The sequence below is a fragment of the Podarcis raffonei genome, chromosome 8, assembly GCF_027172205.1.
Source record: "Podarcis raffonei isolate rPodRaf1 chromosome 8, rPodRaf1.pri, whole genome shotgun sequence".
NCBI lineage: Eukaryota > Metazoa > Chordata > Lepidosauria > Squamata > Lacertidae > Podarcis > Podarcis raffonei.
Genome location: NC_070609.1, coordinates 48,985,335 through 49,001,751, shown reverse-complemented (window position 1 = coordinate 49,001,751; position 16,417 = coordinate 48,985,335). Strand labels below are relative to the sequence as shown.

Sequence of the window (16,417 nt, the reverse complement as noted above, 5' to 3'; positions counted from 1 at the left end):
CCAAAGAGTCCTGCTCTCAACTGACAAAATGGCTATCTAGACTATCATATAGTTTCTCACAGTAACTAACTCCATGCTTCTTGAAAGCCCACAAGCAGGAAATAAGCACAAGAGCACTCTCCCTACTTGTGCTCCCCAGCAACTGGTGTTCAGAGGCTGAGCACTTCCAGTATTGGACTAGCCCCCAGGCATAATTGTTGGTAGCCACTGGTAGCCTTATTCTCCATCAATTTGTCTAATCTGCTTTCAAAGCCATCTTGGTTGGTGGCTATTGCTACTATCTTGTGCTAGCAGATTCTATAGTATTAAAGCACACTGAATTGTGAACAGTGAGAGCTTTTGTAACACGAGGCAGAAGATCTTAATTCTATATATCTCTGAGAAAGTCCTATGTACTGGATTCCTAGTTCATAGCATTCTTGACACAACCTCCCTCATATTCTGGGGGTTGTACCATCTCTGGCTGACAATGTGAGGGTAAAATGTGGGTGCTGCTGTATCTCCAGTTGATACAGGAAAAAGAAGATGGAAAGACATACTGGACTGAGAAGCCAAGCAGAGGGATTCCTGAGCAAGGGCTGATGGTTAGGGAATGCTCGTTATGCCTTGGATCTTTTCTGTTTCAAGGCTGGCCCTGGACCATTTGAATTAATGAAAAAAATCTGCCTCTGCATAGCTGCAGAGTAAATTTCCCTGAATACTGAGTAGTCATAATTAGAAAGGTTGCCACTTCAGATCTTCAGGTATCTGAAGAAGTGTGCATGCACACGAAAGCTCATACCAAGAACAAACTTAGTTGGTCTCTAAGGTGCTACTGGACATTTTTAAATATTTTTAATATATATTTCTACTGCATCAGACCAGCACGGATACCTACCTGAATCCACATCTGCATAAATAGATTTGGGGTGGAGAGATGTACTCCTCACCCCAGTAAAATGCCTCAAGTAATTTGCATTTCACGTGTACTAAAGCCATTATTTCGCCTTTCATCCGCTGGGCTCTGACAACATTTTCTGGGATACGCGGCCAAATTCAATCCCGGAACTACATGTCGCCACATCAGGGTGCTGCAGCCTGTTTTCCTGGTTACACAAGTTGGTTCACATACCTCCTATACGGTAGTGAGAAACGAGTATAGCGCCTGCGCAGTGCAAGCCCGTAAAATAAACAAAAAGCGCATGCGCTTAGGGAGCCTGAGTGATAGGACAATAATGGCTCATCGGCTGGCGGCGGCGGTTTTATCGCCCCCTTTGGCCGCCTTGTGGAGAGGCCACAGCCGCGGACCTGCGAAGTTGGTACCGGTCCGGCAGGTGAGGAAAAGGCGGGTGCTGTTTTGTGTGTTGCACTGTCGTAAATACAACGGCGCCCTCCCTCTGTTCCCCAGAATGGTCTCAGTTAGGAATGGTGGTCGCTGGTTATGTCATCTTCGCGCGCCAGCGCTTCCATGACAGGTATAGGCCATATTCAGTGGGCGTGGTCAGAACGCGCCTCATGTAACCCGGGCTCTGGATTGGCAGAGAAGGAGAAGCGTGATTTGTATAGTGACATTAGAGTTGCGGATTGGCTAGAGATGTGTGCAACTGTTTTGGATAGCAGTCAGTGGGCTACACTGCAGGGTTGCTGTAAAGCTGCTCAGCGAAGTAGGGTTGATTTCTGAGCGCACAGGATCCCGAGGTTAGCCGTGCGCTTCTGCGTGCGCAATATGCCGATGTTTAAGTATGGACCACGCGCCCTTGCTGAGCTCCCCACTGCTCAGCAATAGCAGGCCACATAGCAAGGAGAATATCTTATGCCTGTTAAGACATGCCCCTATCTCAACCGTAGCTGTCTTCCTTCTTCGACATGGGAATAATTATCCTTTAATGCCCCTGAACCATGGGGATCATGGCACAAAGCCTTTCCTATAGGACTAGCACAAGCCACTCTCAGCTTCACCCTAGGCTGCACACTGACAGAGAAGGGTATTAAACTGACCCTCCCATGGGCCGTGATAGGTTCTTTTCCTGGGATAATGCTAGTTTTCAGTTTCTGGTTTTAGAACTCCTGGGGCACTAACTATTCTGCACACAGAGCTTTATGGATACTTGGTTTTGAGGCCTTTCTGGCCACTGTGTTGCATATTTGTACCTTTGACCTTGCTCAAAAGAAAGGGGGAGGGACCCTTGCTGGCCCTCAGGAAACCAATGCCGCCCTTTGCTCTTTTCAGTGGTGTGAGAGAGTCCATCCAGGATGTGGCATGTCATTCCATCACTGGCTGTGCTCCAAGCCTGAAGGTATGTGACTCCAGCAGAAAAGGGCTGGCGCTTCTTGTTTGTGGCCCTGTTGAGAAGAAGAACATCATGAGATTTTTTTCTGCTTAATTGTAGAGCACATTATTTGCATACAATAGGTCCCAACTTCCATTTCTGGTACATCCCTTTAAAATAATCTCAGGCAGCAAGGCTGGCAAAAACATTTGGTGGTGCCCTTGAAGCCTGCTGTTGATCATGATAGACAGCCTCAGCCGTCATCACTGAAGCTTTTCTTCAGGCAGGTTTATACTTACTGACTTACCAGCCTCCTATCAAGCTTAAAGTGTATTGTGTGGGCATAGAAGGTTGATATTGAGGCACTTTTGGTCATTTCAGCGTTAGGGAAGTAGAGCATTGTGGCAGCGGTGGGGACCTTGTTGTGTAATATAGAGGCTGGAAAGAACAAGACGGAAGCTGTCAACAGTGAGATCTGTTTTTGTCCTGCAGGCTTTGAGAAGAAAAATGAAAAGAGACAGGGTCCAACAGAGGCAGCCCCTGATAATAAAGGTAAGCACCTTCTTTTCCATGGCTCAGTGATAGAGCATCTGCTCTTCATGCAGAAAGTCCCAGGTTTTATTCCTGGCTTTATTCTCCATGTAGGACGGGAGACGCTCTCTGCACAAAACCAGAGTGCCACTGTCTAGTGGAGCAAACAATCGTGAGATGGACCTTCAGTGGTCTGACTCAGTACAAGGCAGCTTCCTTTGTTCCTGTGTTCTTCCCCCTCATTTACTTCCCTAAAGTTGTTGAATGCCTCCCATTCCGAAAATTGGTCCATATCTCATAACTCTCCCCAACCTGTTCTGCTCCCCCTCTACAATGCAGCCAGGAGCCTTTTAAAGCCTAACGTATAAGCATTTCTATTTTTTCTCTTCTTCCTAGAGTCTATTGGCTCCAAAAATCCCAGTCTTCCCAAAAATACCTGGGGAAGCAGTGGTGGAGAAGGCAAGAGAGGACGGAAAGATGAGGATTTGGGGTGGTGGAATCACATGCAGAAGGTATGTGACCATTTTCTCTGTGCATTTATGTCACTGAAATGTCCTATTAGCCACCTAAAGCTGCTGGAATCGGGGATGGCTAAAGCAGAAAAGAAAAATGACACAATGATAGCAGCCATATTAATTACCTACTTTTTGCCCCCAGGGAGAGTTCCCTTGGGATAATAAGGACTCCCGGTACCTGATTGTCATGGGAGCTGGCATCCTCACAGGGTTCTTCTACCTCTACTACCGAGATCCAGGCAGAGAAATCAGCTGGAAGCACTTTGTGCATTACTACCTGGCCAAAGGACTGGTGAGGCAATATGTGGCAGGCCATCCACTTGCTGGGGGCGGAGGGCAGCTCATGTATGTATTCTTCCCTATTCTATTCTAGCAGTAAAGTGTAGGCACCTGGAGGATGCATTAGGAGCAGGAGAGTGAATAGGGGGTGATTGCCCTTTGCTAGGAGTTCTCTGTGGCCCCAACATACCATTTTGTACTCAAGTGAAGCTGCACCCAGAAAGATTCACTCTCACTCTTTCTGGCCCTGTCCACACCATAGATTTAAAGCACTCTTATACCACTTTAACAGTCACAGCTCTCCCCCCTCCCCCCCAAAAAAGATATATGGTGTAGATGTGACCTCTCCTTCCTTCCTTCCTTCCTTCCTTCCTTCCTTCCTTCCTTCCTTCCCCTTAAGGTGGATCGACTGGAAGTGGTGAACAAGCAGTTTGTCCGGGTGTTCCCAATCCCTGGCGCCACCTCAGAGGTAAATAATTCCAGGGGACAGAGGGATGAGCTGGAGAAAGACAGGGGATGCCCACAATCACTGCTCCAGTCTGCCACGGTTAGACCTTTGGAATTAAAGCTGTGTGTGTGTGTAAGGCACAGCAGTCTGGTGGCAAGGGGGTTGGGTCCATAGAGGTCCCTTTCACACCTGAAGCAAGAGAAGGCTCTGCGTATGCCAGGGGGCATGAAAAATCAACACCTGTCCTTGGTTGCCACAGAAGCACATCTGGTTCAATATTGGCAGTGTGGATACCTTTGAACGAAACCTAGAGGCTGCTCAGCTGGAGCTGGGGATCAGCAGCGCCCAACAAGTGTCTGTGGTCTACAGCACCGAGAGTGATGGGTGAGTGACAGGCCCCAGATCAGAAGCAGCTGTGCTAAAACTGCCCAGGTGCCACCTGCTGTAGCTCACGGGCCTTCTGACCTTCTCCTCTTCCAGCTCCTTTCTCCTGAGCATGGTGCCTAGCCTTCTGCTGTTGGGCTTCCTGCTGTTCACTCTGAGACGTGGACCAATGGGAAGTGGGCGCGGAGGGCGAGGAGGAGGGATCTTTAGTGTTGCAGAGACGACAGCAAAAGTCCTGAAGGACAACATTGAAGTGCAGTTCAAGGATGTCGCCGGCTGCGAAGAGGCCAAGCTGGAGATCATGGAGTTTGTGAATTTCCTGAAGAATCCAAAGCAGTACCAAGATCTTGGGGCCAAGATTCCAAAGGTGCCCACTTTTGATTTGTAGCTAATTCATCAGGTTACACAGACAAGTCCAAATGGCCAGTGCTTTTGGAGGAGAGGTGAAGGCAGCAGTTGGCTGTCCAAGACCACCATAAATGAAGCCCATCAATAGTGTTAGCTTGGAGGGTTGTAAGTGAATCTTCCTGAATCGAGGGACCTCTGAGTCCCAGCAATGTTGTGCCATTCCAGGCTTTGAGGTGCTGCTGATGTGTGTTGGCTGACTAGTTAAGGGAGGGACTGCATGTCATTGGGCCGTATTGCTGCCCCACCTTCCCTCGTGTTGGCCAGCCTCTTGTCTCTTGCAGGGAGCGATGCTCACGGGGCCCCCGGGCACAGGCAAAACCCTCTTGGCCAAAGCTACTGCGGGAGAAGCCAACGTCCCTTTCATCACTGTGAACGGCTCTGAGTTCCTGGAAATGTTTGTCGGAGTTGGGCCTGCAAGGGTGAGATTGGGGAACCTCGCAAAACGTTCTGCATTGGCAAGCTTCTTAAACAGAAAGGGTGGTTATCCAAAATCAGGAACTCATCTTGTAACTATACCTCCTGGGAGATAATAGAAAGGAGTCTAGGAGACTTTGGCAAGTGACATGAGCATCCAGGCTTCAGCTTTGCCCATTTGATGCTCCAAACAGATGCTCAGTGTTTGGGTTGGTGCCTGAGCAGGGGAGTCTCTTGTTTCTTGCGCCTGCTTGCATATCTCCCTCAGATGCTCAGCTGAGCCTGCCCTTTCTCCTCCAAAAGGGGCGGGATTCTCCCACCTTGAGTCCCATCATTAGCACCCTGCCTCAGCTGCTCACCAAACCAGACTGCTTTCTTCCCAGTGGGTGGATCAACTCTGGGGAAACATCTTTGTTTCAGGTTCGGGATATGTTTGCCTTGGCACGGAAGAATGCCCCTTGCATCCTCTTCATTGATGAGATTGATGCCGTCGGGAGGAAGCGGGGCCACAGGAACTTCGGGGGCCAGAGCGAGCAAGAGAACACACTCAACCAGCTGCTGGTAGAGATGGATGGTGAGCTGGAACAGAGGCATCTTGAGAAGGGAAGGAGCTGGCATGCTCTTGTCTCCCTGGAGAAACAAGCAATCTGAAGTTCTCACCCCTGTTTCTTAGCATTAACAGAGGCTTCTGTGTTAATGTTTCCAGACCTTTAACATGGTTCCTGCCTGGGATAGCTTGGCTGTTCCCAGCTGTGCCCCCTGCTCCTTTTGCCCCATCACCATCTTTAAGATCAAGTGAGAGCATCGCTCATAGACAGCCCTCCCCTCAACCTGGTGCCCCAACCAAATGTGGCTGGACTCTGAACACACACTTTCCCCATCCAGTGGTTAATGGTGATGAGAGCACCCGGAGGGCACAAGCCCAGGGACAAGGCTGCTTTAACGTGTACAATTATTGCATGGCTGGGGATAAGGGAGAGTTTGTGTTAGCAGAATGGAAGGGGCATTAAAATGGGTTCTAAACTGGGTCTTTTTAGTTTACTTTTAAACCATTCTGGTGGGCTTAGCTAGTGACCTAGTTTCATAACTCTACAGAAGGTTACATTCTGAATTTTCTTGCAAAGCACTGTATTTCAATCCGAATACGTTAGCTCCGCTCCCTTCCACTAGAAGGCTTGGAAGATGTTTGGGGAATGTGTTCTGTGCACAAAATTGCAAGAGGCATTCCACCCCCACCCCACCCCCGGAGCTGATCTTCTCTCATTTCCTGTGCAGGGTTCAACAGCAGCACAAATGTCGTAGTGCTTGCAGGCACAAACCGACCTGATGTCTTGGACCCGGCGCTGACGAGACCTGGACGCTTTGATCGGCAGATTTATATTGGTAACAGATGCCATGTCTAGTCTTAGTTGTGCTCACCACTTTTGCCGGTCTCCCTGCCCGCCACTGGAAGGTTGTCCCTGGAAGGTTGCTCAGAAGGGAATGTAACCCATGGTTTGAAAAGGGTTGCATATCTCTGCCTCAGATAGCCCCAGCTCTTCAATGAAACAACATCCTCCTGTTGCTCAGTGAGCAGGACCTACTGGGAGGTACCCAGAGTCTTGATGAGCTTCAGAGAGACTTGCCTTGACTTTTCATGACCTGACGTGACCTGCTTGGAAGAGGCTCCAAGGAGCAGAGGGGGATTTCCTTCTGCCCTTTGCTTTTCTCTCTCATTCTGATCCTTATGAGATATTTTGGAGGTTTCCTGGGGTATTGAAGCGGCAATCTCTCAAGAAGGTGGAATTGTCAACTGATCAAAATTATTTGACTTTTAGATGACATCTGCAGGCTCCCCTGTTCAGGAAAGTTTTTAATGGTTGATGTTTTATTGTGTTTTTAATATTTTGTTGGGAACTGCCCAGAGTAGCTGGGGCAACCCATTCAGATGGGCAGCATATAAATTTATTATTAAATAATTATTGTGGAGCATGACTGGCCTCTTTCAACTCCTCATTTCTGAGGACTGTGTCTTTTAACTCTCTTTCCCCAACCAGGCCCACCGGACATCAAAGGCAGAGCGTCCATCTTCAAAGTCCACCTCCGGCCTCTCAAACTGGATGCAGATATCAGCAGAGATACTCTGGCTCGGAAGATGGCAGCCCGGACCCCAGGATTCACAGGTGAGATGTGGACAGAATGCCAGCATGTGGATGGAGCAGGAGTGTTATTGGTCAGAGGGGGCACCTGAGCGGGAACCTGTAGGGCAGCCTTCACCAACCTCGCGCCCTCCAGATGTTTTGGACTATAACTCCCATAAGCCCAGCACACGGCAAAGGCTGTTGTGGGGCTTGGCATGGCTTCCTTGTTTCAGTCATTTGGCTGTGTTGTTTCTTTGGAAGCAGAGATTGCAACAGAAAGGCAGCAGCAGGAGCCCCAGTTCTGACACAGTCAGGTGCTATTTGTTACTTTGTGGGCCTCTGTCATCTTCTCAGAGGAGCCTTCCTGCCCCACCCTGCTGCTTGGCCTAGGGTCTAAGTGGAACTGGGTAGCCTGAGGGGAATGGTCCTTCCCCACAGGAGAGTCTCTGGCAGCTGTGGAGGAGCACATCTGCTTTGGAAAAGAGCTTGCAGAGTCTGCGGCAACAAGCTTCAGTGAGAAAGAAAAAGGCACAGGGATATGGACACTCCCACCCCACCTTGAGTTGAAACAGAAAAGGGCATTGCCCTGCCACGCTGGCTTAGGAATGCCAAGGAAGGAGATGTTCCTTCCCCTGCCTTTCATGATTTGTTCTCATGAGAGCCAGTGTGGTATAATTGTTATCTAATGTCAGGCTAGAACCTGAGAGACCAGGGATCATATCCCCCACTCAGCCAGGAATCTCACTGGATGACATTGGGCCAGCCACCGCCTCACCCCTCAAAGGGCTGTTGTGAGAACATAATGGGAAGGGGAAAGCCATATACACCACCTTGAGCTTCTTGAAGGTGGCATGTAAATATAGGAAATAGAATAATAATAAATAAATAAATGTCTTGCCAGCTCTGAAGGTGCTTGAAGGAGCTTTCAGACCTTCTTAAAGCTCTGCCAAACAGAAGGTTGCTGAAGACGCCAAGTTCCCTTTTCCTTCAGCTGTTGCACTAACATCTCTCTCCCTCTCCCTCTCTCTCCCTTTCTTTCTCTCTCTATCTCTCTCTGTCTCTTTTTCCAGGTGCCGATATCTCCAACGTTTGCAATGAGGCTGCCCTCATTGCCGCACGACACGCCAGTCCCACTGTGAACGAGAAGCACTTTGAACAGGCCATTGAGAGAGTCATTGGGGGTGAGGGTCCCTGACTGCTCACCATGCCAGCTCTGAGTACCAGTTGCTGGGGAACAGGAGCACAGGGAAAGCTGTTCCTGTAGACTTCTGCTGCCGTGGGAAGCAGGATGCTGGTTTAGTTGGGCTTGTGGCCTGATAAGGAGATGTCTTGGCAGGCTGTCAGATCCTGAGCATTTATTTCCAAGCAAATCTTGCCAGTTTCAATGGGGCAAGTCAGGGTGCGATTGCACTGGCAGCTTCCTGCTGATTTACTGGTGGATATGCCACTGAACGTGGCCTCTTCTGTTTTTCCCAGGCCTTTCACACATTGCTTTTTAGGCTTCCCAGGCCTGTCTGGTCACTGTGGGGAATGGGGTGCTGAATTAGATGCCCCTTTGGCCTGACCCAACTTCCCAGTGACCTATGGCCATCTCTAGACCTCCAAGTACTTGCCTATCCTCCTCTTGATGTCATCTCAGCTGGCGGCTGTCATCACATCTTGCAGAAGTGATTTCCAAACATTCTTCTTAGGCAGGGGTCGGCAAATTTTTTTAGACGTGGGCCGGTCCACTGTCCCTCAGACCTTGTGGCAGGCCGGAGAAGCAGCACCGGGGGGGGGGCTGGAATAAGAGGCGAGGGGGGCAATTAGTCCTCCGCCCCAAGCCCCAGCCCCAGCTGCTGCACTCACCTTCCCAGGGGCTGCTGCCACCACTGCTGCTGCTGCTTCTCGTGGGTAGGCAGAGTGAGCTTGTCTGCTCCGCTCTCTGGCCCACAGGAGCACCAGGGCGGCGGCAGTGGCATCGGAGGGAAGATGAGCGGCACGAAAGGGCTGGCTCCAGAGAGGGGCTGCTTAAAATGGCGCTCAGCCAGCTCAGCCCAGCCCCCTTCCTCCTCTAGGCAGGGCAGGGAGAAGCCAGGAGGAGGGAGGGAGGAGGCGCTGCTGCGGCATGGGGAATGCAATGGGACGGGGAGAAATGGCGCAGCCCGAATGAACAGAATACCCATGGACAGTCCGCAAGCTGGATTCTGAAGGCAATTGGGCCTGATCTGGCCTGCAGACCTTAGTTTGCCGACTCCTGTTCTTGGGTTTATGTGCCTCTGCAACAGGAGCCTCAGCTACTGCCTTTTGCTCCTGAGAAGAGCAGAGCTGAACAGAGCCCTGCTGAGTTTTGTGTGGGTGGAGAAGAAGCATTTGCAGTTCCCCAGTAATTTAACAACCCAAAGAGAAGTGGTCCCCAGAGGGACCCGGCCTTGAGCAGTCCTCTGCAGTTGCAGATACTTTGCTGTGGAAACTGTTAGTGAAAGGAAATTGAGAAGCAGGACAGGGAGAAAGCTTCCCTAAGGGAAGCGGAGGCTTAGTGGCTTCTGTGCTACAGTTGGAGCTTTGCTCTGCCTCTTGTGGGTGAACCAGCTGACCATATTGCCTTACAGCTTCTGGTTGCAGAATGTTTCCTATATCAGAGCTAAAGAAGCGAGTCTTTGATCTTCTCTGTGGAGGCAAGAATTTGGCATTAACAGCTTGCAATTAGAGCTCTCGTATTTTCCATCATGAACTGCAGGTTTTGTGTGGATTCTCTAGTGGGTTGGTATCTGCTGGGAGTGTGTGCTTTCGACAAACACTGCACTTTCCTTCTTCTCCCCCACCCTCCTGCTTCCCTCTTTCTCCAGGGCTTGAGAAGAAGACCCAGGTCCTGCAGCCAAATGAGAAGACCGTAGTGGCTTACCATGAAGCTGGGCACGCTGTGGTGGGCTGGTTCTTAAAGCACGCCGACCCTTTGCTCAAGGTGCGTCTCCCCACAGCCAGCGGAAGCTCTCCTAACATAAACACAAAGCAGGTTATGGAGCGGGTAAAGCCAGCTGAGCTCCAGTTCTTTTCCCGAAGGGCCAGGTAGCTCAGTGAAGGTCCCCATTTGGTTCAGAAGACTCAACAGGGTTGTTCTGTCCCAGGTGGTGGTCTCAGTCAGATGAGGTTCCAGCCCCAGAATGAGGTTCCAGGCAAGAGTTCAGGTTCCAGCAAGCCAAGCAAATTTAGGCGAAGTCCGCTTTTTGGTTAAGCAAAGCAAGGCAAAGTCCAGCACCTGGAAAGGTAAAGTCCCAAGTAGCACTGGGAGATTCATACAAGCTGGAGATTCATACAAGCAAGCTACATTATTGCTTCAGCTGCAAACCGTCCTGGTCGGAGGCCTGAGCAGGGCTTCAGCACAGTCCAGGCGGCTAGCTATGCCTCTGCTGGGAGCAGCCTCCGTTCCTTAAAGGGGCCTTGCCTGTAGGCTCCAATGGAATAGGAGAGACGGGGGCTTCTGGTGGGAGTCCTCTTACCAAGAGAGTGACAGTGTGACTTCCTCAGGTGATAGTGAGATGGGCTGCTTGGCACAGAGGTGCTTCCAGACCAGGGTCAGTTGTGACTGATGTTGAGGTCACTTTTTCATGGCCTCATCCCGCTAACCTAGAGGGTCTGCCGTCCCCTTGAGCCTCCCTGGTTCTGGCTCCACATGCTAAGTGCCTCCTGGCAGATCTGAACTACTCTGAATGAGGAAACAGGATCTGGGTGTTCCTTGCAGGATAGCACCCCAGAATGCTCCTGTTAAGCTAGGAGCGACATAATGCAGGATAGGTCCTTGACTTCACTTGCATTGTTGCTGGATCAGGGGCCGAGTCCAGAGGCAAAAAAAGGAAGGATGGTGTAGAAAAATCCTCCTATATGGCAGTGCTGATTTGGAGCAGGATAGCAGCAAGGGAGCATACAGGGAAAGGGCTGCCTGTTAGTGTAGGCAATACTGAGCTAGATGGACCCATGGTCTGACTCGGTATAAAGCAACTTATTACAGCTGGGTTGGACCCAAAACAGAGATCCCCCCCCCCGCCCAAAGTGCCCAGCTGAGTCAGACCCTCCCTTTGCCATTCCCAGCAGGGGCGAATTGCTCTCTCCTTCCAGAAATAGTTGTGTGTGTAACAGACTGCTGTACTTGCAAATGATAGCTGATGAGAGCAATTGGCGTTCCTTGTTTTGGAAATCACTCTATGTAATTTAGGTCCCTTCAATAGAATTTTTTTTCCCCTGCATGTAAATCTTTGCCCTTCAAGGGAACTGCAGCAACCTTTGGGTGATGCAGTAAATGTCTAACTGACTCTGCATGGGTTGTGGGGAGGTGAGTGAGTGTCTTCCGCTCCCTGCGGGTCCACTTTCCTGTTGACTCCAAGCTGGACTGGGCTCTGCCTTGCTGACCTTGGCTCTGCATGTTCCTGGCAGGTCTCCATCATTCCCCGGGGCAAGGGCCTGGGCTATGCGCAGTACCTGCCCCAGGAGCAGTTTCTCTACACCCGGGAGCAGCTCTTCGACCGCATGTGCATGATGCTGGGGGGGCGCGTTGCCGAGCAGCTCTTCTTTGGCCGCATCACAACCGGTGCCCAGGATGACCTCCGGAAGGTGACGCAGAGTGCCTATGCCCAGGTAATGCCCCATCAAGACATGCCCTGTGCTGCTGGGTGCCCTGGGTGTGAGGACGTAATGAGAGCCCTTTATCTGATGCAGCAGCTTTGTTAGAGATGCCCTGTTTAGAAGCCAAGGGTAGATGATAAGTGGAAAGCTCATTCAAAGTGTTGACTTCTTACTTCAGAAACAGAGGTTAGTTTTTTTGCAAAGGCACTGGAACTGCTTACCTGCTCCCCATCTCAGTCACACACATGTGCAAGGAAGAGCTCTATGCTCATGCACACGTGCACACACACACATCCACATGTGACTTAGAAAGAGTCCTGCTGAAGGAGCCAGTGGAGACCCACCTGGTCTAGCATTTTGTTCTCGCAGTGGCCAACCAGATGTCTCTGTGAGCTTTGCAAGGAGGACCTGAGTGCAATAGCACTTACCTCACTTATGATTCCTAGCAACTGGTATTCAGAGGAATACTGCCTCCAATAGTCAAAGTGGAACATAGCCATCTTGGCTGGTAGCCTTATTTTTATCCGCCAGGAATCTCTCTAATCCTCTCAAGGGCAGACTTGGACAGGAAAGGATGAGAGGGAAAGAAATGTCAGAGAGTCAGTCTTCTGGTCAGAGCAGGGGGGGGGGGGGAGGTTTATCACCTGTTAAATTTGTGCCCTGCCTTTCCCCACCAACTTGTAGGATCCAGGGATCTGACTCTGTGTTCACAGCTTTGCATGCACCCAGGCTGGTGCCAGCTGCCTTGTCTGTCCTCTGCTTCACTCTGGACCTTTCTAATTTTGCAGAAAGCAAGTTTCTGTCTCCCACGACCTGGGAATGTGGGTGCAGCGTCCAGTGAAACTCTTGGGAAATTGGGGCAGCTCAAGATGGATGTCCTGGGGCAAGAGAAATAACCCGGCACCCCATTGTCTCTGCCACTCCCCGCCCCCGCTGCCCCCGGTCCTGCTGCTGGCTCAGGAGTGTTGCTCTCTTTCCAGGTGGTGCAGTTTGGCATGAGTGACAAGCTGGGTCAGGTCTCCTTTGACCTTCCGCGGCAGGGTGATCTGATGCCCGAGAAGCCTTACAGCGAAGCCACCGCTGAGCTGATTGACGAAGAGGTGCGTGCCTTGATCAACACGGCCTATGAGAAGACCCTGGAGCTGCTGACTCAGTGCCGTGACCATGTGGAGAAGGTACGGAGCCAGGGCAGAAGCTCCCTGCTGACTTGTCCTGCACTTGAAATTGGGTCTGCTTGCAGCACACAGCCCACGTGCCACCCCTATTTCAAAGACGTTGAAATGGGACACAATTGCAGGTTAAATGGGGGCAGCACAGCGGGGACCATTAGAAGCAATGAAGGACATGGATACTACTCTTGAGGGGAACAGTTTAATTTTGCTGCAGGAAGGAATGCACAATGAGAGTTGTAGCTTCTCTCCTTAATTAGCATTTTGTTTCTTAATGGGCTTCTGTAGTGTTGCTTGCTCTCCATAGCCATATATTCATTGGGTGATATTCAGCTAAGTTCTACACAGATCGACCCATTGGAATTAATGAACATGACTATGTTAGGGCTATTAGTTTTGGTGGGTCTACTCATGACTAAAACTTAGTTGACTACCACCCATTGTCCTAAGAAAAATAGCAGAAGTTGCTGATCTGCTGGGCTGGCATTAGCAGCCAGCCTCCTTGAGCACCTGCAGGACTCCCAGTGCCCAGCAGGTCTTACTACTGACACGTTGTTCCTCATAAAAGATTCTGCCATGGCACTCCAGGTAGCTGTACCATCTTAATTTCCCACAATGCCTACATCAGGTGTTGTTGGTCACATGGCTGGTAGCTCCAGAGGAGTCCAGTGACCTGTTTACTTTTTATTTTGACCCTTGCAGGTAGGAAAGCGTCTCCTAGAGAAGGAAGTCCTGGAGAAGGCAGACATGGTGGAGCTGTTGGGGCCCAGACCCTTTGCAGAGAAATCCACCTATGAGGAGTTTGTTGAGGGGACCGGGAGCTTGGAAGAAGACACCTCCCTCCCCAAGGGCTTGAAGAACTGGAATCTCGAGCAGGAGGAGGAGACAGCCCAGGAGAAGGCCTCTTAGGGAAAGCAGGGCCAGCCTGAAAAGAAATGCATGGCACATTGTCCATTGGGCAAGCACCAAGGCCTGTTTCTTTGGCTGGGGGCAGCATTGCCGAGAGACCAGCTGAGCCTCACTTTGCCATGGAATCATGGGACACTGTCAGGCTCCCCTTCCACCAAAGGACCAGCAACAATGTTCAAGGACCACTGTCTGCAGCAAGCAACCTTTCTTCAGTTCTCCCCCTCCAACGAAGGACATGAACTGGGATGGTTGCTTGGAGCAGAGAAAAGCAGGTGCCACAAACAGCCTCTGTGCCTCCAGTAAGCTCATTGACCACCTGACGCACACAGACCCAGCAGTCTGGGAAGGTAAGAGCAGGCGAGGAGTATCCTTTCCAGGAGACTGCTCTGCTCAAGGGACCAAGGGCTGCCTTATTATGCTCAGTGCCTTCACTCCAGCTTCCCCCCTGCTTTCCCTTCCCTTCCCCTCCCCTGCCAGCCTGCCTTGCAAATGGGCAAGAGTGAACAGCAGAAGTCCATGCAGAAGAATTTCTGTGAACCTTGAGAACCCCGTGGACTTATCTAAGGGTTGAAGTGAATAGGTCTGAATAGGAACATGGTGCTAGTTTAAATGGTGCTACTTGAATCCTTAGCTTCTAGCTCTGTTGACAAAAGGGGCCCCAGAGGATCCAGGGGGCAGGAGCCCCAAGCAAATCCAATAGGGCCACTCCAGACCATGGCTGTCCTGTGTGCAACATCAACTGCTTTCCCATTGCCTGCGGAGCAACCTCCTTTACACAGTGCCTGTTGTTTCTCACCACCAAATGCCTTCTCTGCAGAGGCAGCTTTGTCTTGAGGGCAGCAGTGCAGGAACTCCCTCCTGGTTGTTTAGGCAGTTTATACTTCAGTCTCACCCGAGTCCCTGCAAAGAAGCAGCTCAGGGCCCCTTTGGGCCCTTTATTTCCTGCTGCTTTTGCCTTGGAAATGTCACCTATGGTGGGCAACCAGTGGGCTTCCATGCAAGACATCTTAGTGGCTTCGGGGCTCTATCTCCTAGATCAATGTTGGAGCAGTCAGGGCAGGAGGATATGCAGCCCAACTCACACACCCCTTCCAGCACTCCTTTCTTGGCACCTTGTGCTCAGTTGCCAAAAGGCTTAGAATCCGTACCTGTGAGGGTTTTGATTTGGGTGTGTTGTGCCAACTCTCTTGTAGCTGCTGCCTTTGGAACCAAATCAACCTGGCATTTGCCCATGTATTGCCCACTGGGCAGAAGTCGTCCTGAACCCCCTGCCTCACGTTGGCAAAGCCTCCCATGTAAAACCTGTGTGTCGGCCTTGCCCCCCCCCCGCCTCCACTCCACCCCCACTGCTAGCTGCTTCTGCTGTTTACTCACTTGAATGCTGGCCGTTCCAAAGCATTTGACCGACCAGCTTCTGAAAAAGTGACTCAGCAGAAACAACGCTGACTAGCTCAGCAAAACTGCTGGCTTTACTGAAAGTCATATTTGCTACATTCAAAGACCAAAATAAGTTTGGGCACCACCTTCTTCCAGGAGTCCAGCATAGGAGCCGTCTTCTGCATGATGAGTTGCTTTTTTCTTTCCCTGTCCTTGAGATCCTTTGCAGGGAGTCACATTTTCACATGAAAGGTGCCCCACATCTACCATATAGGTATAGGTCACACTTATGTGTCCTTCTTGCCCAGTAATGCTGCATACCCCAGCCTTTCCCACCAGATGTTTCAGAACAGGGGCTGATGGGGGCTGTAGTAATTGTAATGGTTTTGTCTGTTTTTATAGTCTTTTCTGTTGTTAAAACCTGACCTGGGACCTTAGGGTTGAACAGCAGGCCACAAATCTTATAAATAAAACAGCTCAGAGCATCTGAAGAGGACCAGGTTGGGGAAGGCCGGCCTCCCCTGACTGTTGCACCTCTCCAGGGTCTTGAGCAGAGGTCATATGGATTGTGGGCACCTCTGAGACACCTCTTGGCTTGCACTCAGTTCAGTAGGTTTCCCCTTCTCTCCTCTTCAGCTTTTTGCGCACATCCCATAAATTTAGCCCTGTATAGAAGGAGAGACAGTGTGCTGCTGAAGTGTGTGCAAGCATAACCTAATTTAAAAATGAAACGCTAAAGCCAGCCCCCAAAAGACAACCAGGTTTCTAAAGAGGGAAATGTGTATCTTTTGTAAACAAAGGCAGATGTGCAAGCCTTGGTAAGCAGATCGGCAGGGAGGGCAACAAGGAGCAATAGATAAAGTACCAAGAACATTACAGATAGCAGTGGTGTGATGTGTAAGTGTGGACGCTACTGAATATATATCTCAGGTAAAATGGGAAGTATATGGAGGCTGAAGGAGGCGGGCAGGATTAGCAGATTGTGATAAAGCCACTGATGAGGGGGAACAAATCA

General features: G+C 50.5%; 1 protein-coding gene across 3 annotated transcripts; it reads left to right on the top strand.

Annotated features, from left to right (window-relative positions):
- Nucleotides 1-1,166: 1,166 nt before the first annotated feature.
- Nucleotides 1,167-15,573, top strand: LOC128419334 (AFG3-like protein 1). 3 transcript variants are annotated; one of them, XM_053399882.1, is made up of 17 exons: nucleotides 1,167-1,313; nucleotides 2,210-2,276; nucleotides 2,742-2,801; nucleotides 3,177-3,292; nucleotides 3,438-3,587; nucleotides 3,975-4,043; nucleotides 4,282-4,406; nucleotides 4,503-4,773; nucleotides 5,096-5,233; nucleotides 5,649-5,802; nucleotides 6,504-6,611; nucleotides 7,265-7,390; nucleotides 8,419-8,529; nucleotides 10,177-10,292; nucleotides 11,759-11,959; nucleotides 12,928-13,122; nucleotides 13,819-15,573. In XM_053399882.1, the coding sequence occupies exons 1-17, from the start codon at nucleotides 1,182-1,184 to the stop codon at nucleotides 14,023-14,025; spliced, it is 2,346 nt and encodes a 781-aa protein (XP_053255857.1). In that variant the 5' UTR covers nucleotides 1,167-1,181; the 3' UTR covers nucleotides 14,026-15,573. The 3 variants fall into 3 exon arrangements, with proteins under 3 accessions (XP_053255857.1, XP_053255858.1, XP_053255859.1); XM_053399884.1 differs by lacking the exon at nucleotides 1,167-1,313 and adding an exon at nucleotides 1,560-1,677; XM_053399883.1 differs by lacking the exon at nucleotides 5,096-5,233.
- Nucleotides 15,574-16,417: the final 844 nt, after the last annotated feature.